The 26,090-nt window shown below is 30.4% G+C and overlaps 3 protein-coding genes and 1 pseudogene across 4 annotated transcripts; all 4 read right to left on the bottom strand.

Annotated features, from left to right (window-relative positions):
• Positions 1-1,724: 1,724 nt before the first annotated feature.
• Positions 1,725-4,842, bottom strand: LOC102670020 (probable leucine-rich repeat receptor-like protein kinase At1g35710). Its single transcript, XM_006602842.4, has 2 exons — positions 2,734-4,842; positions 1,725-2,345 (listed from the first exon to the last, which is right to left on the bottom strand). The coding sequence occupies exons 1-2, from the start codon at positions 4,766-4,768 to the stop codon at positions 1,987-1,989; spliced, it is 2,394 nt and encodes a 797-aa protein (XP_006602905.1). The 5' UTR covers positions 4,769-4,842; the 3' UTR covers positions 1,725-1,986.
• Positions 4,843-6,130: 1,288 nt separating this feature from the next.
• Positions 6,131-10,821, bottom strand: LOC100781853 (aldose 1-epimerase-like). The gene is made up of 5 exons (NM_001255063.3): positions 10,612-10,821; positions 10,452-10,501; positions 7,564-7,687; positions 7,338-7,445; positions 6,131-7,067 (listed from the first exon to the last, which is right to left on the bottom strand). Exons 1-5 carry the CDS (start codon positions 10,796-10,798, stop codon positions 6,421-6,423), a joined length of 1,116 nt encoding a protein of 371 aa, NP_001241992.2. The 5' UTR covers positions 10,799-10,821; the 3' UTR covers positions 6,131-6,420.
• A 4,058-nt stretch (positions 10,822-14,879) lies between these two features.
• On the bottom strand, positions 14,880-16,202 carry LOC112997639 (uncharacterized; annotated as a pseudogene).
• A 2,732-nt stretch (positions 16,203-18,934) lies between these two features.
• On the bottom strand, positions 18,935-24,992 carry LOC102669794 (general transcription and DNA repair factor IIH helicase subunit XPB1). Of its 2 annotated transcripts, none has more exons than XM_041012177.1 (7): positions 24,727-24,992; positions 23,947-24,058; positions 22,710-22,873; positions 22,545-22,617; positions 22,258-22,337; positions 21,341-21,424; positions 18,935-18,982 (listed from the first exon to the last, which is right to left on the bottom strand). In XM_041012177.1, exons 1-6 carry the CDS (start codon positions 24,906-24,908, stop codon positions 21,421-21,423), a joined length of 615 nt encoding a protein of 204 aa, XP_040868111.1. In that variant the 5' UTR covers positions 24,909-24,992; the 3' UTR covers positions 18,935-18,982; positions 21,341-21,420. The 2 variants fall into 2 exon arrangements, with proteins under 2 accessions (XP_040868111.1, XP_040868110.1); XM_041012176.1 differs by having other exon boundaries at positions 18,959-18,982; positions 21,341-21,444.
• Positions 24,993-26,090: the final 1,098 nt, after the last annotated feature.

Raw genomic sequence — 26,090 nt, 5'->3', positions numbered from 1 at the left:
TACTTATTTTAGTTAATATTTTTTTTAAAGTAGCATTATTTAATAATATATTTTAAAATAAATAATAATAATTTCTATATTAAATTTTGACCGTAAATAAAATATATTTTGAAATAAATCTCTCCATCTCTTTTAAGTATAAAATATAAGACATTAACCTATTAAGAATATTCTTTTATTTGACATATTTTTAATCAATAAAGTATATGAAAATGATATATTATTAAGGATTAGATGCATGTGTCTTATCATCTCCTATCACCTAATCCAATTATATGTTAATGTGTGGTCTTCTTGGAAATTGAACTAATCTATCAATTTAAAACAAAAAATTAAATCATCCTTTTTAACTAATATAATCAAATCAAGTCCGACATTATCTTATCAATTTAAAATTTGAGAAATTCATCTTTTTTTTAACTAATCAAATTAAATAAAATCTATTAAGATATTATCTAAACAAATCTAATAAGATATCACCTGCTATTCACTTATATATTAGTAGATATAAAATAACATAATTTCAAAAACATATAAATTTTAAAATATATATTATTAATATTAAAACTATATTACATTTTATTTTTATTAATTTTTACTTTACGAATATATATTTTATCAAAGGAAAAAGTGACTAACATTGATTATAATTATAAAAAGAAACAAAGGAAAAGATTGGTGTGTATTTGAATTTATAGATTACAATAAAAAAAGATGAATAAATAGAAAAAAAATGTTTGTATAATAATGTAGTTGACTTGTTATAATAAGATTTTAGATAAACATTACTATTATATTTAAGTCTAGGTGAGCAGTGGTCATTTATTAATTTTACATTTAAATTTTGTTGAGGTATTTCTAGAATCATCATTAAAAGACTTTTTTTTTTATAATAGTGTTATTTAAAATTACATAAATAATGATAATAATTATGATTAATTTTATATAAAAAGTAAATAAATTGAAGTATGTATACTACATTTGATAAAAGGAGTTGGACTATTAATTGTTTCATAAAGTTATGGCAATATAATATGAATTGGGGATAAAATAGAGTATATGTAGATAAAATAACACTTTACATTGACGACTTACACAAGTTTAAGTAATAGAAACAAAGGCAACGATGATAAATTGGGGATGATCTAGGTGCAACTAGTGACTTTTGTGATGCCAATAATACCATAAAAAAACCTAAATAATGTTAATACAACTTTCAAATTATTAATTTACCTAAATGATATAATTCACTTTTCATGGTCCCATCCCGATTTCCCATGTTTTTTTTTAGTTAAGAAATCGGATTTTAGGCTACGTTATTATTTTTACTTTTTATACTTTTTGTTTATATTATTGTTGTTAATAAATTTAGTTTTAACCCAGATTTTTCATTGAAATAAAATACAAATTAAGTTATCATCAAATAGAATGAAAATTGCAAACAATACAACATAAGATTAAAATTAGCATTATTGTTTTCAATTTACGTTTCTACAATTTTAAACAAAATTAATTTTTATCCAAATTTAAATGAAAAATAATTAAAATTTTCCTTTTACAAACATTTTGTACATGATTGTAAATAATTAAACCTAATTAAAAATATATAACAAATTTTAAAAATTCACAAATATATTAAATATATAAAAAATAACAAGAAACTACAAAAAAAATTGCAAACAACGAAGCAATTTTTTTTATTACCACTATGCACATTTAACTCAAACACCAGAAATATAAATATAATTAACTTCTCTTTCAGTTGTAATTTGTATTTGGATACTATGTGGTAATATAAGGAAAAAAGGTTGGTAATAAATATAAGCATGTGCAAACACCAAGAATGTAATGTACCATTGTTGGTCTAGGGTTCGAGACAGGACAGTCCTTCACTCAACCAAACCAGAAACACTAAGAATGTACAAAGGAAACATAAAATATAAACTACCTCGTGAAGTTCAGAGGATGATGTGTCCTAGAAATCAGTTAGAATTCCTGATTTACAATTTGCTTTATTGAAATTTCTTCAAATGGTATGGTTAATCGGGGCATTCCCGTGACAAGTTTATCACACACTACTTGCATTGTTGGTCTAAGCCTTGGCTGAGAATGAAGACATGCAAAAGCCAGTGTTGCTATAAGAGCTAAACTCGGAGTTGATTGTTGATTGATGGTGCATATTAATCTGGGGTCTAATATATATTTGAAGAGAATTCCTTGTGAGGATGCAGATCTTAATGAGGAAACAAGCTCTCCAGGATGTTTTCCCATGATAATTTCAAGTGCAACCACTCCAAAGCTGTAGACATCACATTTCTGAGTCACACAATCACTATAGGCAAGTTCTGCATCAAAAGTGGACCAACCAAATAAGGAAAAACACACCATTTTGAAAACAATGGAAGCTGAAGTAGCAGGCTAATGAGAAAAAATGATTTGTTCTAATCATTAGCTTTCCTGATTGATCTTATAATTAGCTTAAAAAAATGGTCATATAATTAGGACTATAGTAACTATGAAAGCTAATGATTATAATTAATCATGGAAACAAATCATTTTTGCTTATTACAGGCACATAACATAACCAAAAGAGAGATATAAAGTTGGTTAGGTGGTTAGGATAGAAGGGAAGGAAGGAAATGATGCAGGTTCGATCTCTCCTACTGATAAAAAACTAACAAACTAACAATTAACATTCATTGATAAAGAAAAATAACATAACCAAAAGCTTACCTGGTGCAATATATCCATAAGTGCCTGCAAGTACTGTTCGATTGAAGGAACCGGATTTTAGAAGTCTTGCTATGCCAAAGTCCGAGAGACAAGCCTTCATTTCTAAATTCAAGAGAACATTTTTTGTTGTTACATCTCTATGAATAATTGCTGGCTTACAATCATGGTGAAGGTATGATAAGCTATGTGCTATGCCTTTCACAATGTTGACCCTCTTGGTCCAATCCAACTCCACAGCTTCAATGTCATTGCGGAGAACGCAATACAAGCTTCCCCTCTCCATGTACTCCAAAACCAGAAACTTGCATCTGTTATGCAAGCAGAATCCATAGAGCTTCACAATATTTCTATGCCTTATCTTTGTCAACATTCTTACCTCATTCTTGAAAATCCTGTGGATGGCTGGTTCGTCGGGTCCTAAATTGTAGAGTTTCTTCAAGGCCACTACTCTGCCACTAGGTAGCTGTGCTCTGTAGACACTACCATAACCACCAGCCCCTATGCAGTATTTGATGTCAAAACCCTCTGTTGCTTCAATTATGTCTTTGTATGCTATTTTACCATCATAGTTCCATATTGAAAACATGTCACCATTCTTTGTTTCTTTTGATACAGACATGCAATTCCCAGCCTTACACCAGCGGAGGAACACGTATGCAGTGCACAGAAGAGCAAGCAAAGCAGTGAGAGGAAGGAAAATTTTCATAAGTGACTTGTGAGGAGAGGAATAATAACAAGAAGCGAAGTGGGCGATGTCGCCACACAAATTGTCATTGCCAGTGAATGCTTTAGGTGGAAAAGATTTTTGGAGAGCAACTGGGATTTCACCCTCTAGAGAATTGTAAGACAAGTCTAGCCTCCCCAATGATACAAGGGATCTGGGAATGGTTCCATTTAGTTCATTATAACTGAGATCCAAGATCCTTGTGTATTTCACACTCCCAAGCTGATAAGGTATTTCTCCACTTATTGAGTTATGACTCAAATCAATTAAAGCAAGCGAAACAAGGTCACCAATATGAGAGGGAATGCTTCCGTTTATATTGTTATGGCTCAAAATCAACTTCTCCAGCTTAGAGCAAGTACAAAAACTGGCTGGGATTTCTCCAGCCAACATGTTTCTAGACATGTCTAGAACCAAGATTTTAGACAAATTTCCAATGTCAGCAGGTATTTCACCAAAAAATTTGTTATTTGAAATATTCAGATACTTCAGTTGGGTCAATTGGGAAAGCTTTTGCGGGATCAAGTTAAAAATCTCATTATTGGACAAGTTTAGTTCTGTCAAACTGGTAAGATTATGCAAATCTTGAAGTATCACTTCGGTGAGACTGTTAGTATTAAGATCTAGAATCAGAAGGTTGTTCAAATTCCCTATTTCTAAAGGTATGGAACCATTCAACTTGTTCTCACCGAGGGACAGATGTTTCAAATTGTTCAATTGACCAATCTCCACAGGTATTGGACCAATAAAACTATTATCACTTAAATCCAATTCAATCAAATTCCTCAACTTTCCTAACTCTGGAGGGATAAGCCCGCTAAGCTTGTTTCTAGCCAAGTTTAGGGTCACTAAATTCCTTAGATTCCAAATGTCTGATGGTATAGTTCCCATTATATCATTAAAGGATAAGTCAAGATAAGTGAGTTTGGAAAGGGTACCAAATCCATATGGAATACTCCCACTGATTCCAAGTGCAGCAAGGTTGAGGTGAACAAGGTTTTGGAAGCAAGAAAAGTTGAACCTCCACAACTTGTTTCCCAATTGGAGTTCATCAGGCAAAGTAATGTTTGTGATACTTCCAGCATTGTTGCATGTAATGCCTGCCCACTGGCACCGACTTGAAACATGGTTAGTGTAATTACTCGGCCACCACTCACTTTCAAGAAGAACATGTGCTTCTGCTTCTAGCAGTGAGGATTCAGATTTAGAAGCTGCATTTGACGCAATTGAAATGCTGAAACAATTCCAAGAGATAACAAGTAGTATATACCAAGCTCCTACCACCATATAATTGGGGAATGGCATAGCCATGACAACCAGTACAAAAGAAGATGATTATCTATAGATACATTAACAATGATTGATATGACAAATATTTATAATAGGAATTAAGGTGAAGGTTTTGTATTTTTTAATATCTAATACCTCCTTCAACGCATCCTACTTTTTTTTCACATGTCTCTTTCTTGACAGACAATCATGTTCCTGGCTGGCATGATGAGATACTAAATATAAATATTTCTACTAGCAAAAATTTAAATCTTAATTTATCGTTGTCGAAGATTAATCATTTTGTTATATTCAACCCCATTAGTAACTAAAAATAAAAGAGATATGATGCTTCATATATAATTGATAGTCCATACAAATAACTATACTGTGCACATGCTATTTAATGCTCCTTGTTTTATCGAGAAGTCGGCCTCCAACTTTGACGGTTTCTCTTTTTTATAGGAAAATCAACTGGTGCTATATTTTAATTTAATTGATCAATTGAATCTCTTATTTTTCTTTAATTTTAGTCTCTAATTCTAAATTTGGAGGTTGACAATTAATTTTTTTACATTAATTATTACGTGTCATATTTTTATTGGATATTAATTAAATATACAAAATTCAGTCTTCAATAAAAACATAACGTGTGATCAATGTAAAAAAATAACTATCAACGTTTAACGTTTAAGTTTAGAATTGAGAATTAAAATGGGAATCAAATTTACAATTAAGTTTTATTTTTAAAGTAATCATTTATTTACTTACAAAAAGACTATGATTAGAATAAACTAACTCAAATACAAGTATCACATACCCTCCTCGATCTGTTCGGTGTAGCAGAAAAAAAATTGAGAGGAATAAAAAAATTTAAAATTGTAGAAAAATTACGAAAATGAAAGTTTTAAATTTTTAATTTAAAAAGTCAACTCTCATTTCCTTTTTATAATTAATTTTTTCCTTAACTAAACCCTAAACATATTGCATAAATGTGAGAGATAAATTATGCTACTTGTTTCCGTATTCTCAAATTGAACGGTACAGACTAGAGACATGCTATTGGATAATATTCTTGACTCCTAATAGTCAAATTGACTGTATATATTTGTGTTTATCCATCGAGATAAATGCTAGGAAAAATTTCCCCCAAAAAAAAAATATTCATTTTGGTCCTTAAAATTGTGAGAAAGTAATAAATTAATTTCTAAAAGATGAAAAATTAAAATGTAGTCTTTAAATATACAAAAATTCTGATAAATTTATCTTAAAGTTAACTTTGTAAAACCATTTTCTCATTTATAATATTTAAGGATTAATAACAAATTATATTTTTTAAAGACTAATTTAATATTAGAATGAAAAATTTGAGAACCAATTTGTCATTAAATTTCCAACCACAAATTATATAGAAGGGATTATTTTTATTGAAAATAATTCACATATGTATAAACAAAATTCTGCATCACTCATACAGAGTCAAAATATCAATGAAAAGCAACAAATCCAAACCAAAACATGTTTAGAGAAACAGCTTGGAAGGTTCTGAAGCTGCCACAAATTATTAGACTAACCATGGGACTCTAATTATTCATTCTAAGGGGGGCCCAAGTTTGGATGAAATCCAGAGCTATAAATGCTACACTGACTTACCGTGGCATATTAAAAATGGGGGAAAGCTCACTCCTCCTATCTCACTTTGAACTAATGTACGGATTTTTGGTGGAAAACTTAAAAAGCATATAATGCTTGTAAGGCTTTTCTTGGGTCACAATTGTTGAAGGGAAATTAGGATGATTCACTGAATCAGGGAATGCTTGAGACTCCAAACATAGTCCTGCATGAGCATTGTACACATATCCACCTTTTCCCTTCAAATCCTTGATATAGTTACCAGTGTAAAATTGCAAACCAGGAGCATTTGTGAACAACTCCAACACTCTCCCAGATTTCTTGTCCTGCACTATGGCTGCTAGCTTGATCTTTTGCCCCTTCTCACCATCAATCACATAGTTGATGTCATAACCTTTGGTTCCAGCCAATTGGTTGATCCTGCTTCCAACTGTTTGCGGCTTAAGGAAATCATAAGCTGTTCCTTTCACAGAAGCAAATTTGCCTGTTGGAATGAGTTTGTTGTCCACAGGTGTGATTTTGGAACCAAAGATTTGTACCACCTCATTCAGGATGTTGCCACTGTTATGGCCTCCTAGGTTCCAGTAAGCATGGTTTGCCAAATTCACTGGTGTTGGCTTGTTTAGGGCTTTTCCTTTCATAAGTATAACCAATTGATTTTTCCCCGTTAGAATGTAGCTCACAGTTACTAGGAGATCACCAGGGAATCCTGAAACACAATTGCAGCATACAAAATGTCACATACATGTCATAAGTTCTATTTCTTTGTCAGAAATTATTGAAGGTATCAAAGTATAAGGAATTGACTCCTTTAAACTGAGCAAATCAACTATTGATATTTCAAGACATTCATGATTTGTTATACATGTACACGTAGTATTAAAGGTTGATTTTTATCATTTACAACTAAGATTACTTGATTTACCCCAAAAAATGAGTTGTGTACTTTAGAAGCAATGGAAATAATGAAATTGTTTACCTTGTTCACCATCAACACTATGGTATCTGAAGGTAATGCTGGGACTTGGACCTTCTTTTTGATATCTTTTCACTTTCCAAAGAACATCACTAAATCCTCTGGCTCCACCTAATTATAGGTCAAGAAGAGGACTATGAGTACATTATATCAGAGATGTAGTGCTAAATGGATACATCAACTATGGTATAAAATTCTTAGCTAAGTGTTTATTTATGGCTAAGCATACCATGAAGAGTATTGTTTCCTTCATTAGCAACTAATTTGTAATAGATTCCATTCAGAGTAAACTGAGCTCCTCCAATTCTGTTAGCAACCCGGCCAACAGTAGCTCCAAAATATGTTGTATCATTCTGCAAATAGTTTGGCATGCAATAACTATGGTCACAATTTATCCTCTACATGTGAGATGTTAGATACAAACAAAATGAGCAAACTTTGTGCTATACCAATCCTATGTTTGGTAGCGCGAAGCGAAAAAAGAAATTGAATTGAAATGAAAATAAAAAATATGAATTTTCATTTCTATAATTTAACTTTTATTTTTTTTTCTTTTTCCTTTTTTCCAATTAAATAAAAAATCCTCTTTCCAAACATATTAAAAATGTTTTGGAAGATTTTAAAGATGTTTAGTAAGATCCAAAAGTAATTAGGGTTTTTTCTTTTTCTTTTTCTTTTGGACAACCTAAAATAGTTATTAGGCTTTAAAACCTCCCAACCTAATATTATGGGTTTGATGTGAACTCCAACCTTTTTCAATCTTTCTTGGCATTACTTTTTCCATTTGGTGCGCCAGTACTCTCTCCAAGAAATCTTCAAGCGCCTAGGAATTAATGAAATAGCTGTAATCGGATACAACTATTTGTAATTTGGACTATACAATATTATTTTAGGCTAGTCTTTGGTGACAATTCCCATGTGTCATTTTTGTCTTATCTAATAATTTTAGAGATGTCTCCTCTTTCTATGACTTTTTTAATAATAAAATAGGTATGTTACTAATATTTATGTTTATATGTAATGAAAAATGTTAGAAATTTACCTTTTATAATATTTTTTATTATTGATGAAAATATATTAAAAATTATAATATTTTTAGATGATTTAATAAATTTTACTTATTTTTATAATTTATAATAAATCTTAATCAATAATAAAAATATATTAAACAAACACTCCGCACATATAAATATTAATAGGCATTCCTTCCTCCAAAGTCCAACTTCCACCATGTAACTTTTAGTAATAGTACCTCAAACTCAAATGATTGGATATGTTATTGTGAAATGTTTAAGGTCACACATCCATCACGTGACTTATGCCCATCTGTTTCCCTACATTATCGATTAGGGGCACTTCACCTACTAGTAGTATAGCGAGTCCTTTCTACAATTTGTCAAAAGAATAATGATCTTTGGAGTCTTCGAATATGTTTCAGTGTCTTTTTATTATTTTGTTTTTCAAAATTATTTATAAAATAATTACTCAAATATCAATTTTTTAACCAAAAGAGTAGAAAATGTAAAAGTATAATTAAATAATTAGAATATATAGTTTAAAGAATGACGTTATTTTTCTATTTCCTCTATTATATATTATTTGTATTCTTTATTTTCTCTATTTAAATGTAGATTTTACACATCATTTTTGTAATTAATTAAAAAATTCTTTCACAATCATCTCAAATTACTATTTTTATTTTTATGAGCAACTTCATATTATTAATTGTTTATCACTTTTATTATATTATTTTCTATGTTTATCTTCGAATTAAATTTCAAATACTTTTTTAAAAGAACTATCAATAATTAAAATATGCTTACATCATAATTTAAATTTAAATTGTTCATTATAAATCTAATTAAAATATAAATTATATACTAAAATATATCTATTCATTACAAATTGTAATTACAGTGTAATTGATATTTATTTATTATGAAGTTTAATTATATAAAATTATATATATATATATATATATATATATATATCATATACATTGTTCATAGTAAAATATAAATGATAATTACTTTTGTTCTTTAAACATATTTATCACTATTCAATTCTTAATTAAATGTATAAAAATTATTGAAAAAGAAAATTATTTTTTAAAACCTTTTATGTTTAATAATATCTTTACTAGGCATCAAATATTTAAGAAAAAGCAACACCAAGAAAAGAAAAGCAAAAATAAAATTATACAGATATACAAGAGAAGCTAAATCCATTTAAAAATAATCGTTTCATGTAAAATTTAAATTTAAATTTTACTATTTTAAAAGAAGACCTTAATCATTGTTCCGCCATAAAAAAAAAAAAAACCTGAATAAATTAAAATTAAATGGATTTATATTCATCTAAACTTTTAAAAGAGTACTTTTTTAAAATTTTTATGTGTAATCTTAAAACAACAAATATTTTAGAGAATATAAAGTATTTGTTAATAGAAAGCAATAGATTTTTATATGTAGCCTAGCAAGTATATATCATGAAAAGAAATGTCAAAGTGGAAACAACTATGAAAGGGACATTGAGATTGAGAATTATAAATAAAACGAAACCTTCAAAGTTTAACTTAAATGTGGACCCTTTTTTCAATGAACTGACATAAACGTCAAAGCTATCCTTATCACATGCATATAAAAATATACATAGCCTTAAATAATTAACAAAATGAGACTATCAGTAAACAAAAATAAATAATAAATGAACACTTCCCCCCCACAAAGATAGATAGATATTTGTCGTTAAATTCATTTTTGTTAAAACCATATCAAAATAGTCCGTCAGATATGAATTCTGATTATAAAAACAGCAGTTTATTGCCACTAATTAATAAAATTTAATCAAACCGTATATTTTAGGAGTAAATAATGATAATAATAATAATAATATTGAGTGGATATCGAGGCAAGTGATGACTAGGAGTCTATACTCCAAATCTTAGCCTTTCGTTTATTTGAAACCTAAATATTAATAGCTATCACATGTTTGAATAAATCCAAGTTGTTGAACAAGAAAAGAAAGCACAGAAGGTAGAAAAGTCTGCCAACACAGTAATCAAAAAATGCATGCAACAACAAAGTGTTTGGGGGAAGAACTAGAGAGTAGACTCACACTGTAATCCTTAACAGAATCATATCCAAGAACAACATCACCCAACTTTCCTGAAAGCAAATCACAGTGAAAGAAGTAAGAAGTCAATTACATAAGGAAAACAAAAATTGAAGGTAAGAAGAATCAACATTAATTTGAAGTTTTGAAGAAGCATATATACCATTCTTATCAGGAATCACCAGGGACAAAATTGAAGCACCCCAGTTGGTGACCCTCAAAGAAAGGTCACCTTTCTTGAGCTCAAATATTCCAATCTTTTCCTCCTTCTCAACATCAGAGCAATTCACAAACCCAGAAGAAGATGCTATGATTAGACATAGCAGCAATACAAAGAAGATCTTGGTCATTTTTTCTTGCACTGGAATTTGCTATGTCCTAAAGCCAGCTAAATAATGATTTATATGAGGGGATAGGAATAGAGATTGATTGAGGGGAAACAATAATGAAGGGGTAAATGGGAATAATGAAAGGCAGTGGGTAAGAATGTAACAAAGCACACAATTAATTAACTATTTCTGGCTTGAGGCCATTGTTTATATGATACTCTGACTAGGCCAAGTTGGGCCGACCTGGACTCAGTACGTTATGTGGACCCGTGGGAAGTACTTGTTTGTCCTCATGTAGTCCCTAAGTTTACAAATTTATATGTTCAAGGTTTTACTAGTATTTTTTACTTGTTTTATAAACACAATATAGGAGAGCAATATAGACCAATAATGTCCTAGTTTAATACAAGAAAAGTCTCCAATTCAAAATATTTTTAGAAAAACTTACATTATCTCACTTTCAAAAGATGAGTAAAGGCTGAAACTTGTGTGAAATTTTGTTTTCCTTCACTGGACTAATTACTTGAAGTTGGTTTTAGAGGTATTTTCATATTCGATTTATATATTTATCATCGACGTATCATGTTTATTTTTGCTTTGTAAAAAAAGTAAGAAGGGAAAATGAAATGAAAGTAAAATATTGTTTGAGTTATTCGTGAAAATAAAATCAGAAAATAAGGCAAATGCTTTTTTAGATAAAAAAAAATGTTTGGAAATTTCTCATCATCGCATGACACAACTTGACCACGTGTGTTAGGCTTTTCAATTTATGGAGTATGGAGGTCTTTATAAGATAGGTTGGGATATGTTAATTGTTAAGTAGTACTTACTTGATTCAAAATGTTGGTAAAATTATTTGTTTAAACTCCAACCCAAACAAAACTTGATAATGTGTGCAATTTAACTTAGCCAAATTAATTTGTTCACATGATAAATAAATTTTAATATTATATATAATTAAATTATAAGTTAAAATTATGATATGTTTTATAAGAATTTATTAACATACACTGCACACATTTATTTTTAGTACCAGTGCTTTAGCAAATTTTATATTATTTTTGTTTGTTCTTGTAGTGGTAAGACTTGTTTTTTATGACTTCAAGCAATAGGGTTCGAATCCTATTAAGGCACATCAACAGTTAATGATGTTCTTTTTTTAAAAAAAAAATGAAAATGTGTGCATGTTACCCACGGTTTGTTGGTCTAACCAGAAACTTGGCTGAATTACAATAGAATGATGGCATGCCCGATCTGATAATTGGATCGAACACGATTAACTCATACGTTCCCAATCTGACTGGCTGATTTGGCCCAGTTTTTTAAATTATGATTTTTATCCCTAATAAAATTAAGGTTTAAATATAATTTTGAATTTTTATTTTACTTAATCTATAATTTTAATCTTTTTATTTTAAAATTAAAATATTTGATCCTTCTATCATAATTTTTTTTTTCATTTTGATCCTTCTACTTCAAAATATAAATATTTGGTCTCTATATTTTAAAAAAATTCTTAATTTTGATTTCCATATTTTAGAAAATCTATAATTTTTGTTTAATATTTAATTTTACCTATATTTATTTTTACTGTGTAATTAATTATATCATTTTTTATGATACCTTAAATAACTATGTTAGGTTTAAAATTCAATTGGACCAAAAGAAAAGAAATAAAGCTTAAACAAAATTTGAGAATTTGATCAAAATTGCAATTTTCCTAAAAATAGAAGAATGGGATGTCTCTAATTTAAAATGAAAGGATTAAAATTACCTATCTTTTAAAATAAAAGAACCAAATACCTCAATTTTAAAATATAAAGATCAAAATTACATATCAAATAAAATAAAAGAACCATAATTACATTTAAACCTAAAATCAACTAATATCCTCCTTATATTTTGAAAAGCCTAGTCGAAAATGTAATTTAATTTGCTTTTTGGATTGGACTTTCCTGAATATAAAAGAGATGCTAGTTGATTTTTTTTTTGTTGCTCTCTAGTTGATTTTTATTATGTACATGAAGAAACACTCTAGAGGGTGTTGCTAGGTGCACCCAGCATTATTGCTGGTGCACCCAGCACTTAAGATAAAATGACGAAAATACCCTTGATCCGTAAGCCATTTAAGTTTATCTGTAAAAGTCTTACGGATCAACTTGATCCGTACGATTTACGGATCACCCTCACACACACCTATCACAAATGCAAAAAAAAGCACAAGGACAATTTTGATATTTTAATTAAATGCTGGGTGCACCTAGCAACACTCCACTCTAGAACACGATTGGTTATAGTTTGAGCTAGAGAGCTGCTTGGCCCATTGTTTAAGAAATGTATCAAAGAAAATTACTAACTGCACCTCCCCTGTTTGCTAGCTAAATACACATTTCTTAATTTTTATTTTTTTCCTAAAAATTACCACTTTTTGGAAAGTATTAAAATTTTAACACTTTCAAAAATTAATTTTCGAAAGTGTTATAATGATTTAAGAAAAATATTTTCCGAACGTGTTATGGTGCTTTTTAGAAAATATTTTTCGAAAGTGTTATAACAATTTCCAAAATTTATTTTTTGGAAGCAAAAATATGGCTTGTGTGGATTTGTCAAGAGACACAGCATGACTTTCTACACTTCCCCTCAATGTTTTAGTCCTCCCTTGACTACACCTTCATCTTCGATGAATCCCTCTGCTGCTCTGGTAACACAAAGCATAGGAATCTAATCTCTTTTCCAATTATATATGCAAGTGTCAACAACAAAGAACACCAGAGCACGATAGCAGCGTTGGCAGCAAAGTGCTACTCAATGATGGTATATATCTACAGGGAGGAGTTTGTCAAAGATAGAGGTGTAGTAAGGGGAATTAATTATGCTAGAAGTAGAAGGGACGAATCTAGATCTCGGCAACAAAGTTGATGATACATAAAAGGTTGAGGGGATGGAGCAACACATGCGATAGCAAAAGGGTGCCTAGGTTAGGGCTGGCATTGAGGATAAGTGCTTTATGGATGTGTAGAGGGTGGACTCCAAGATGATGATGATGTTTAGGAAGTCCTGATTTGCGTTTCTCATGACAAATGCATACAAATCCATTTTTGCTTCTCGAAAGTAAATTTTGAATAACGTTATAACAGTTCTGGAAAATAGTTATTGGAAAAAATTATAACACTCCCAAAAAAGTAATTTAGTTTTCAGAAAAGAGTAATTTTTGAGAAAAATAAACAAAATTACACATGGGAGGTGTATTTAGCAATTACTTACATTACTAATGCCTGTGTTTGCCTTCAGTCTAATGTCATAAATATTGGCTACACACAAAAAATAAAATAGAATTATATGGTTGGGTAAATATCAAAAATATTTTGTTTCTCTATTGTCTCTCTCTTAATGTGGTACTGAAGTTAGAAATTATAACTTGCTACAAATAATTTATTTTTATCACCAGGCCATTAGCATAAACATAACATTAACCATAATGCTATTCTATAGAATAAAAGAAAAAGAACCGTGATACTATTCCCTGCTTGAATTTGTATGCCAAAACAAACCACGATGCTAAATGTACATGTTTCCAACTGATCTGCACTAGTCAGACCAAGATTGATGGATTCGTCATGATCCATAACGAGATTAATATGCACAATGGTTAAATTGGCATCTAGATCTGTCTCACAAAGAGAATAAGAAAAGAAGAAATGAGACTATATTAGTTGTTGCATTGAATTAGACGATCAGTGAGAAATCTTGTTAATTTGTTTAACTTGCTCATCAACTGCTGTTCAATAAACTTAAACCGGATCTATACATCGTAGGAATCTCTCAGCCTTCCAATTTGCAATATTCTGTAGATAATTAATAATCAAATCCGCAAATAAACTAGGTAAATGACTAAATGTTGCCACAATTATACAGGGAACTGGCATGAAAATAATTTTAGCTAGGCTAAAACTTTTTAAGACAAGTTGTTGATACACCAATGACTTGTCTTACTTAGCTAGTTTATAAAATAATGCGAATTTAAACTTTGAAGACTAACGAAAGCGATATAAGTAATGGTACGTATGCTTCTTTATTTCCATCACTATCCACAGAATTTTGCCTAGACACAAAAGGCAAAAAGCGAAGTTCCAGCTGAAAAATTTCCAAGAAACACTCCGTTGCCTATCTTATATCCATTTCCAAAATATATACACACATCACTGATGGACATGCCACCATACACAGTCGATCCAGTCTCACCATACAATTTTAACAGTCTCACCGTTAATTACATAAATAGGTCCTTTTTGATGTGTGGATCCTGCAAAGACAATGCCATTAGCTACAGTTACAGGACCATTAGCTTTGGCATTACTAGGGTTGGCTGTGGACCACAAGATCTTGCCACTACATGCTTCCATTGCCACCCACCCTCCACTAGTTGTAGTCTTTTTGGAAGGTCTAAGAGTGAAGTTCTTGCCTTCCGAATTAGCAATGTTAGTGTATACCCTTTCTTTGTCAGTGGCTGCTCCCCATGTTCCTCCTCCTGTAATCCCACCTCGTCCAGTTTCCTTTACAAATTAAAGTTTTAAATGAGTAATGTATCAAACACCTCTTAATACTTATCATTTTTATCTTTTTTTTCTTCTTTTCACATCATATTATCACATCACATCATACAATATACTATTTCTAACATTTTTTTACTATTAGATAAAATTATTGAAATCTACAAAATTATAAAAGAGGTTGGTTAAATAAGAAGTGATACACTTGTAATTTCTAATAAATTTTAAGATTTGATTAATTATCTTTTTCACTTTTCAAGTATTTTAATCAAGTAATTTTAATCCTCATATTTCAATTACTCATATTTCAATTACACAAATTAGATTTTCTGAATATTATAATTATATGATTTTTATCCCTGGGTTAATCTTGTTAAATTTTTAACAAAATTTTTGTTAGTATGACATGACACTAAATGATAATATCACAATCAACATATCTTTTCTTATACATATGTTAATATTGTTTAATTATACGTATGCTCATGATTAATGCAATCACATGTTAGTTATCAAAGTCATGTCATCTTCATTAAGTATCATGTCACCAGTAAAATATATTAAATATTTAATAAAAATTGATAGAGAAAACAAAATTGTACAAATGCATGAAAGATTCAATTTGTATAACTGAAATCTGAGAGATGAAAAAAATGCAAGTAAAATTTGAACTAAAGTGTTTTAAAAAAGTATATTAATAACTTTATGATCGACTAGCATGTTTCTCATAATGATATTCTTCATTCTTAATAAAATGTTACCGTAGACCAAATGAGCTTGCCGTCATCACGGTGCAAAGGCCAAGCAAAACCACTCTTCTGCACAGCAACAACAACATCTTGTTTTGTTCCATTGATATCAATTGTGAGCATCATTGGTGCCTCCCCAAAATCAGCATCTGGGCTAGGACCAGGTGGACAATTGATACTAGGTATTGACAAATTGAGGCATGAAACGAACCACACATCAAATCCTCCCAATGGGTGGTACCATTTGATACTTCCATCGTCTAAGTCAAGTGCCAAGATTGAGGCTCAACACACTCATCAGGGTGAGTAGGTTGTGTCACATTGTTCTCTTTTTCTTGACATTCAAGTATGTCCAAAGGGGCAGTATACAAGTTTCCAGTGGCAATGTATATATGGTTCCTTGATGCATCAATGGGAGGGCTACTTCCCCACACAGCTGCTCCAGAATATTCTCCTTTTTCTCCATGATTATCAGGGATCATGTAGGTTTGCCACAAAATGGCACCAGATTCAATGTCTAACTTTGAGAAGCTTCCCCGAAAGGTGCAACATTATTTGGGTGGGAGGGCTTCTTCTTGTGAAGATGTCCCAACATAATGAGCCCTGCACAAATGAAATTAACTTCAGTGTAAAGAATATTTGCATTAATTACGTTATTCCAAGATGAATAACTTGATTAATTTCTTGATTTTAATATAATTAATAACAGAAATCATTTGTCTAATTTTTTTATCTGTAGAAATTAAAAATAATTTCAAAAAATTTATAATAATTTGTAGATTCTGTTCAACAAACTGATTAGAGGATTGGTCTCTATTCCTATGTACTTATTATCAGTCCTATTTGTACAATTTTTACGTAAAATACCACTATTATTCATTATTAATCAAACTAATAATTTAGAAACCTAAGTGTTGGCATATTGTGGAAAGTTTGGGTAATAAATACAAAATCCTAAATTTAAACCTTGTTATCGTACAAAAAAATAAATGATAATAAACATGCATGATAGTTGGATTGATATATAATAGAGGCTCCTAAATATAAAACATAACTAATAGTTATAGAAATTGATTAATATGGTTGATTAGTAAAGTTAGCTAACCTGGTCGATCGATCCAATTTTATACTTGATCTATATATCCAGGTTACCTCATTAACATGTTAACTACGAAGCAAGCAAGAACAAGTTGTTTCACCTTTACATTCAATAAAAAAATGTTAAATATCCGTTTACCTTTACAACCTATGATAACTTTTGTTTTAATTTTTATAAAATTTTATTAGTTTGTAATTTCTGTATTTAACAAAAATGATATAATTTTATTAGTTAGTTAACTTTCGAATAATTTCGTTATGTACTAATACTTTTCTAGAAACCACATCCCAATAACTTAAATGTAATTCCACGATATCCAAAGAATTGTAATTTCTAGGAATTTATCATTTATATATAATAACTAAATCATTGGTCTCGTTGCTATATTTTATTCGCTGGTTCTTCGAATTAAAAAGTAATACTTCAGGAAAAAAATTGACAAGAAAAATATATTATGTTTAAAAAAATATTTTGACGATGTAATATTTTAAATTAACAAAGAGAGATAAAAGAAAAGAGTACAAAATAATAATTACATAAAAAGAAGAAGTAAATGTAGCAGGTTATTTTATTTTTACTGCAAGGTTCATATTATTTCGTTCATATCATTTCATTAATAGTAATAAACAAGAATACAAACTAGAATGTTATTAACGATATGCGATCTAGCAAGCAATCTAAACCCCGAGCTAGAGAATAAGTAAACTTGTCTAGCGGTTATTTATTAGGAGGAAAAAATGAGTGTTATATTACCACAAATTTTAACATATTTCTCTTAAAATACTCATTATTATTGTTTAAAGATATTAAAAGTTATGAAATAAAAAATAAAATTTATTAAATAAAAAATAATATTTAATATAAAATAATTTATACTGTCATTTAAATATAAACTATAATATACAATATTGTTAACTTTAATCATAATTATCTTTAAAGTTATATTAAACATGATACGATCTTTAATTGTTGATAGGAATAAAAATGAATTAAATCACTCAGTTGACAAGACTTAGGTAATATATTTTTAATTAAGATCAAACTTAGACTTTAAAAAGCTTAATTGGACCCAACATATTTTTATCCTTATAATATAAAACCTTTACATTGACAATAAATAATCGTTAAACTTGAAAATGGATATTAGAAAATATAGTTTAGCAGATATGGTTAGAAAGAAAGTACTAAGAACCTTTTTGGCTATAAGAGGTACATAAGTGTTTTTGATGGTTTCTCTAATGGAAATATAAAATAAAATTTAGTTAAAAAGTTGTAAAGAACACTTCTAATTTTATATCCAAACAGACTCTATGTCAACTAACCCTCTTAAGTAGGTTCCAGACATGGTGACAACGCTGGAGTTATGGCTGTCCAAACGTGTTTCCCAAACTAAGTCTCCTGTTGATCTTTTCACAGCAATAACTACTGCAGGACCATATATTCCAACGATCAGAAGATCATCCTCTGCTATGGTTGGTGTTGCCCTAGCCACTGTCCAGTTAACACCTGCCACAAACCCTGTTGCACTTAGCCCCGTTAAATTCCCCAAGTTCTGCTTCCACACCAGTGACCCATATTTTGCTCTCACTGCGAAAATATCCCCATTCCAACATGGAAAGTAGAGTGTGCCATCGAAAATCGCTGGAGTTGCAGTTATGTCTTTGCCTGCATAGAACTCCCACTTCAAACTTAGGTTTGAAAAAGTTTCAACGCTGATCTTGTGCTCCATGCTGGCGTATCTTCTGTTGTATATATCCCCACCATGGTTTAACCAGTTTTGTGTCTTTTCTGTGGAGGTGAATATGTCCTAAAAACACTCAAAAGTTATAAATAAAGTTTGATTAGTGCAGAAGTATATATAGCTATGAATTATGATTGTAATTAATCGAAGGAAACAAATTATGAGTTATATATATAGTATGGCAGGTCTTACATCAGAACCTTCGGATACTGAACTTGTTAGCAGGCATATTACAAACATAGAAACAATAAAACAGGTGATTTTCTCGAAAAGTTCCATGAGTTGTTGGAAAGGTGGAGATGCACTACTGGTGTAATCGTCCCTTAATTTCTTGTCTCTCACTAACTACTAGCAAAGATATCTGAATACAGAACTTTAGCATTTAAATTATAAACATCTTAGACGGGCTAACTAAATTATGTTAAGTAGCTTTTGAAACATATTAAGTCTGAAATTGTGCGTCATTTTCAGAGTTTGCTTGCTGAACCAGAGGCAGAATGCCCTCATCTTCTCGATATTACTTTTAGTCTGTTATCTTCTGATGAGAGTTCTTCTTTGATTGTTTCCTTTTTTGAGGCAGTGATCAGGGTATGGTATGGAGTTGTGATGGGGGACAAGAGTCCGGGTCTTGACAGGTTTAATTTCAGTTTCTTTAAGAATTGTTGGGATGTCCTCAATTAAGATAGATATTTTTGGAATGTCAGATGAGTTTTATGTGATTGGGGTCTTGCCAAGGGGTGTAACTTCATCATTCATAGATCTTATTGGGAGTATTCATAATTAAGGTTATTTTGAAGCTGTTAGCATCAAGGTTGAAAAGGGTTTTGGTTTATATTATTTCCAGTTGTAACCTGTTAGCATCAAGGTTAAATGGAGAAGGTGGATTGAAGTTGTAACCTGTTCTAGTCGTATGTCTGTTTTGGTGAATGGCAGTTCCACCTTGATTGGAGTTTGAGGTTAAACTAGGATTAAAGCAGGGCTATTCTCTTGCCCCATTTTTACTTTTGATTGTTGCTAAGGGTATAACATGTTTGGTGAATAAAGCAGTGGAAGTTGTGGGTGTTATAAGGGTTTGAATTAAGGACATCTTACAACATGCAGACAACTCCATTTTGTTTGGTGAGCTAATTAAGTTGGGATTTTGGGCTATTAAAGCTATTCTCAGAAGCTTTGAGACAATATCTGGATTGAAGGTGAATTTTAGTAAGTTTTTTAAATGCGGCCTCGGCTTTTCTACATTGCGCAGTTGCTTATTTACCTTTTAATTTTCTTGGCATTCCAATTGGTGTTAATATCCCGAGCGTGTTTCTTCATGATTCCAAAGGAAATTGCTTGCTTGGTTGGAAGGGTAGGTTTGTGTCTTTTGGAGGTAGGATAACTTTAATAATTTCTGTTATAACAATCTTACCTTTTGTATTTATTTTCGTTTAATAAGCATTGAAAAGTTCATTTACGTATTGGTTAAGTTGCAACCAGAACCAACTCCCTAATCATTTTTTTTTTACTGGAAGTCATTTAACTAGTAACCAATTAGCAAATTCACAATATAACTTGTTATTATTCATAAACAGAAATAAAAAGAAAAAGAAAAAAAAAGGAGAGTATTGTTGAATGCTCTTTTTCTAATTAGTATTGTATGGCTTTATTTATTCCTTTGATTTGGCTTCATAAGACTGATGTGACATGTTAAATTAACCTGGTATTCTCTTTATAGTAAAATTTTGCTTAAAAAAAAGAAAAAAATGGGGGAGGGAGAGATCTACTCAAAATACTATTTTAATATATAGGGTACACATGAAGAAAACAAGAAATTATCATTCATCGACTTTACACTTCCAATCACCAAAATATCTTATTAACTTTGCTTTGTCAAACATCATTCTAGAAATCATCACTACTAGAAAGCGCGTTTTCTACATCGGTCAAGATGGAGATTCAACAACGGTGATTAACCGTTGTTGATTGTAACGTTGTTGAAACTAAAAAATTTCAACAACGGTCCATATAGTGACCGTTGTAGAATTGCATTTGTTTCTACATCGGTGGTGAAGTAGGCACTGATGTAGTAAGATGCACTTTCTAAGTCATTTTTAAAGTAAGCAGCGACGTTGAAATATGATATTTCTACATCGGTTGTAACGTAGACACCGATGTAGTAACATTGATTTTCTACATCGGTTGTGACGGAGACACCGATGTAGTAACATAGATTTCTATATCGTTTTTAACGGAAGCACCGATGTAAAAACATATTTAACTTGCAGATAAATTTGAGGTTAATTAAAAGATATTATTTATAATGACAAAATTATGTATATTACAAAATTACAAAATTATCTATAAATATAATTATATAAGATTAAAAAAAAATACTTACTATTTATAAATATCACTATATAGTCGACAAGGAATGAGGATGCAAACCTTTCCAAGAAGTGCCAATTGATCCTCAAGACAATGATAGCTCAAATTAGGCCCTTCATCAGGAGGAGGCAAGCTAGTAATTACCTATCAAGTGTCATCAAAACCTAAGCATATATAGATTGAAATCTTGATAAGAAAGTTATGGAGGCCAACATACATTACAAATTATCAAGCCTGACATTGGGACTACAATTACAATCGATTTTGAAAACTAATCAGTTCAACAAAATTAGGTAATTATGCATTAATTAATCATTAATGCACTGTTTGTTGAGAGATTTGGAAAGAGAAGAAAGGGAAGTAACCACGTATTTAGACTTAGATTGAGTCCAAATATATTAGCTAGTTTCTTTCTTTTCCTTCCTTCTCACCAAATATAATGTCCTTCTTGAGTACTTCGTGTGAACAGACAAATAACCAAGGTCATAGCAAACATAACATACACCACTGGAAAACTTAATTAGAATCATCCATAAGTGCTTTTAACACTAACAACTTGCTCTACAGTATATTTCAAGGACATAACGTTTAAGTAGCCAAAGAACATCATAGCAAAGCAGCAACTAGTTGAAATTGTTTCACTAAAAAAGAACAGATGCATTATCACAAGGAAATTCAGCTCGTTCCTACTTATTCCAAGTAAATCGAAAACTTCAAACAAAGTAGAGCAAATGTACAAACCCATGTGTGTTCTAGGAAAAATAACTAGAAATGCAACATGGAGTGAACCTAACCTTAAAGCTATAACCCTGATCAATTAAAAGTTGTTGTCTCTTAGTTGAGTAATACATCTCTTGCAAATACAATTACGACAAAGTGCACAATACAGGATAAATATCCCATATGACAGTTTTATTTTTCAAAGAATGCATGATCCGATGAATGAATATATGACTTGGCATAGAATAAATGTATACCTGGGTATCAATTGAAACAAGGGAATGAAAAAATGCATTATACTCCTCCTTGCCCCTACCATCCTATCCTCAAGCTTTCCCTGGCATTTAATTCATTAATTTGAATGTCAGCCAACCCATAAGCACGATGCTTTACTGACAGATAACATAAACAACATGTAGCAGAAAATTCCCCAATTTCCACAATCAATCAATCATCATTTGAACATTAAATGTTCCTTGACATAACGAATAAAAGTAAAGCAAAGAAGCCTCAAAATAAAATTAAAGAAAATAGGAACACATACCTTGGAAAGAAAAATAGTATTTATATCTTTGCTAGTTTTGAATGCTTGCAAAATTTTTGTCCTCTCAACATGACTGTACACAAGGCATATAAAAAAAGAAGGTTCAAAAACAGCAGAGCCCTAATCACAGCTTCCAATAAAAAAGTCAATATATGGCCTCAGCACCTTGTAACACCATATATCATTGGTTTACGGAGTTTCATAGCATACTCAGTGAGAGCAAACAGATTATCAGCAAAGACTATAATTTTATCACCACATGTCCTTTCATGGAAATTTATGAGAAACTCACATGCTCTGAACTTATTAGGATTCATCACGTAAAGTGCCTGCATATGTATAGATAATCAATTAAGATGAATGAATTCAAGCAAGTAAACTAGGAACAAATTTTGACTAATTAAAATTTTTAATAAAAAAAAATTTAATCCACAAATAATAAATAAAAATTTAAAACCACTTTCACCGAATAATTTTCCCAAACAAAATTTAAACTTTCTAAGAATATTCTTGTAGTGAAACTAATGGAATATTCTTGTAAATTAAAAATTTTAATCCACAAATAATAAATTAAAATTTTCCCCAAACAAAATTTAAACTTTCTAAGAATATTCCATTAGTGAAACTAATGGAATATTTTGACGCTATTTAAGTATAGGAGAATTCTACAATATAAGTCATGAACTACTAACAATGATAAGAATTAACACTTGTCACTGGCAACCAAAAGCACTCCAAACAATGCCAGAGCTGCATCATATAGAGAAGTAAGAATGTAGCATTAAAAAGTGTATTTAGCTAGCTATAATTTTAATAAATGTATATATTCATTTTTGTTTTCTTAAATTTAATACAATTAACTCATCCAATTTCTTTTTCTGAAACATGAATGACCTAATCCAGCATCATTTCCCAAAACAACAATTTTGAGGTCTGACTTGGGAATATAATGTAAAATCTAAATAGCATGGATATATAACACGAGATAGACATGATTCAACATGAACATGGAAATATGGAAATTTTTAAAATCATAGCACATAACACAGCTATAATACATGCAAAATTAATCTAAAATAAGCATAAAATAAAATTCTTAAATCACAAGAGAGGATTCATGTTTCCAAAATGACTTGTGAAAATTCCAAAATGACTATGATTCATTGTAAACATAACAAAAATGCTAGTTTATCTAAATTTTATGGTATTGTTACAAAAGTTTAAAATATAAAATGCAGCTAGAAATATTCAAAGTGTCCTTGCAGTGTCTGACATCTGTCCAACACAAAGGGTACCATTAACAAGTATTTGTGCTTCTTAGCATAAAATAAAAAACAAACAGATCAAGAGTAAGAGAGTAAAAAATACTGTAATCTTCTCTAGAAGCTCACACATACATTACCTGAGAAGGATCAATTTCAAATGAATGAGTTTCTTTCTCTTCTGCAACCGCTGCTACTTCTGCTTCATTTAGCAACTCAAGGTGAAATGCCAGACATTGTTGCACCCTCAGCCTACCAAAGCAGCAGATGAATAAATGACTCAAAAGACTTCATATGTATTCGCATAACAATTTTAGCAACATTAGACTATGCAGTTTTAGAGAAGAAAGGACAACTTTAAATTATGTGACTATGCTGATTTTACAAAATTAAATTAAACAAAAAATAAATCAAATGAATTAAATCACAAACTTAAGCTACCATCCTACCAATTAGACAGAGTTACTCAAAGAAAGCGAGGACGAAATCCTATAAATGTTACTATTAGCTGAATCCAAAATAAGAAGCTCCCCATTAGGCAACACCTCAACTGCATAAGGCTCAATTCCAAGCTCGCTTCCATCAAACACGATTTCCACAGAGTACCCACTCTCGAACTTCATCATCGACTTCGCACCAATCGCTGCAACATTTCAATTCCACATAACCAAAAACTAACAAAAAAAGAAAAAGAATGCAATCTACATTGTGCAGCCAGAAAGGGTTCTTCTTGTGCAGCTGGGAAATGCAAACTCTGAGAAAAGGAGGGAAACCCTAACACATTGAGCTTGAAGAAATGAGGGCACTGAGAGAGGGGAAAGGCAAAAGAGACAAGCAAAAGAAACGGAAAAAGCAAATGGGGACTAGTGGACCATAGCATAGCAAGAGAGAGAGTCATACTAATTAAATAAACAATTTACCTTCCTCGTTGAATCTCATGGTGCATGGCCTCTATATCGGCCTTCATCGTCGGCACAAATTGCGCCTCCATGCTCGCCTTTGCAATCTCGCTCTCCACGGCATGCAGTTGCGCTGCGAGCTCCTTCTGCTCCGCCACGAGCTCCAGCACGTCTGCCCGCACGCGATCCTGCTCAGAGCTCATGACGGTGACGCCGCGGACCTTGGCGTCGCACTCGGCCTTGATTAACAAAGATTAACAAAGATAAACAATCTGAGTTTACTCGTATTAACCATGATGCATTTGCTAGTTTTCGAGGCATTTGACCGTAGTAAGTATTTATTTTTATATAATTCATATATCTATATATTTAAACTTTACTTAAAAAATTTAGACATCAAAATTTTAATTTTGTAACAATAGTTTATTTGATTTAATTATGTAAACTTTACTTTGACTTTTGATACTGTTAGAACGAAATTTTAACTTCATCAAATCGAAACATTTTGAAAGATTATGAATTTTTAAAACATTTATTTACTATTTCTAATTATTACTATTATTATTATTATTATATAGAAATAGAAAAAACCAAATAAAATATTTTAAATAGTTATTTAATTTTTAAATATTTAATTTTAAAATAATAATTTAATATACGTATATTAATAATTTATGCACATAGTTAAAATATTTTATATCTATATATGATATATCTATGTAGATTACAATAATATATATTCTATTTTTAATTTTTTAAATACATTAATTTAATTTTGTGTTATAAATAAAATTATACTCACTATATTATGAAAGAAAATATGTGAGAAAATATGTAATAGATATACAACATGCAAAAATTAAGTCATATAAAAATTTTCATGTCACTCTGTTTCAAAGGTACGAAATTTTAACAATCCATTCTTTTCATAGTTTCTTCTTTTTCTACATTTTGCTAATTAACTATCGAATATTAGTATCTATATGACGGTCTCTCCATAGTATTCTTTAGTATATTATATCTATATATAAATACAAATAATTAGACGTCAAGATAATTAAATTAAAGGTTTACTGATTACTTTTCTTTTAGAATTGCTATTTATAATTACTGATTACTGCCAGATAAAGCAAAGATATTAAAGATAATCCTTATCTTTACAAGTGAAATCATAAACCAAATAAAGACATGTTATAAACCAACAAACTCGCATATAACTTGAAAGATTCATCTCTTACCTCCCACAATCGTTGGGACTAAAACAACCTGAAAGTTACTAAGTGCCAGGCCCTGCAAAAGAGATAAAAGCTTCACTCCACGAGTGAAAATAATAAATACAAGAAGAGGATTTGTTCAACAGAAAGGATGTGAAAATCCCAGAACCA

The sequence above is a fragment of the Glycine max genome, chromosome 18, assembly GCF_000004515.6.
Source record: "Glycine max cultivar Williams 82 chromosome 18, Glycine_max_v4.0, whole genome shotgun sequence".
Taxonomy (NCBI): domain Eukaryota; kingdom Viridiplantae; phylum Streptophyta; class Magnoliopsida; order Fabales; family Fabaceae; genus Glycine; species Glycine max.
This window is presented reverse-complemented; position numbering and strand designations above follow the sequence as displayed.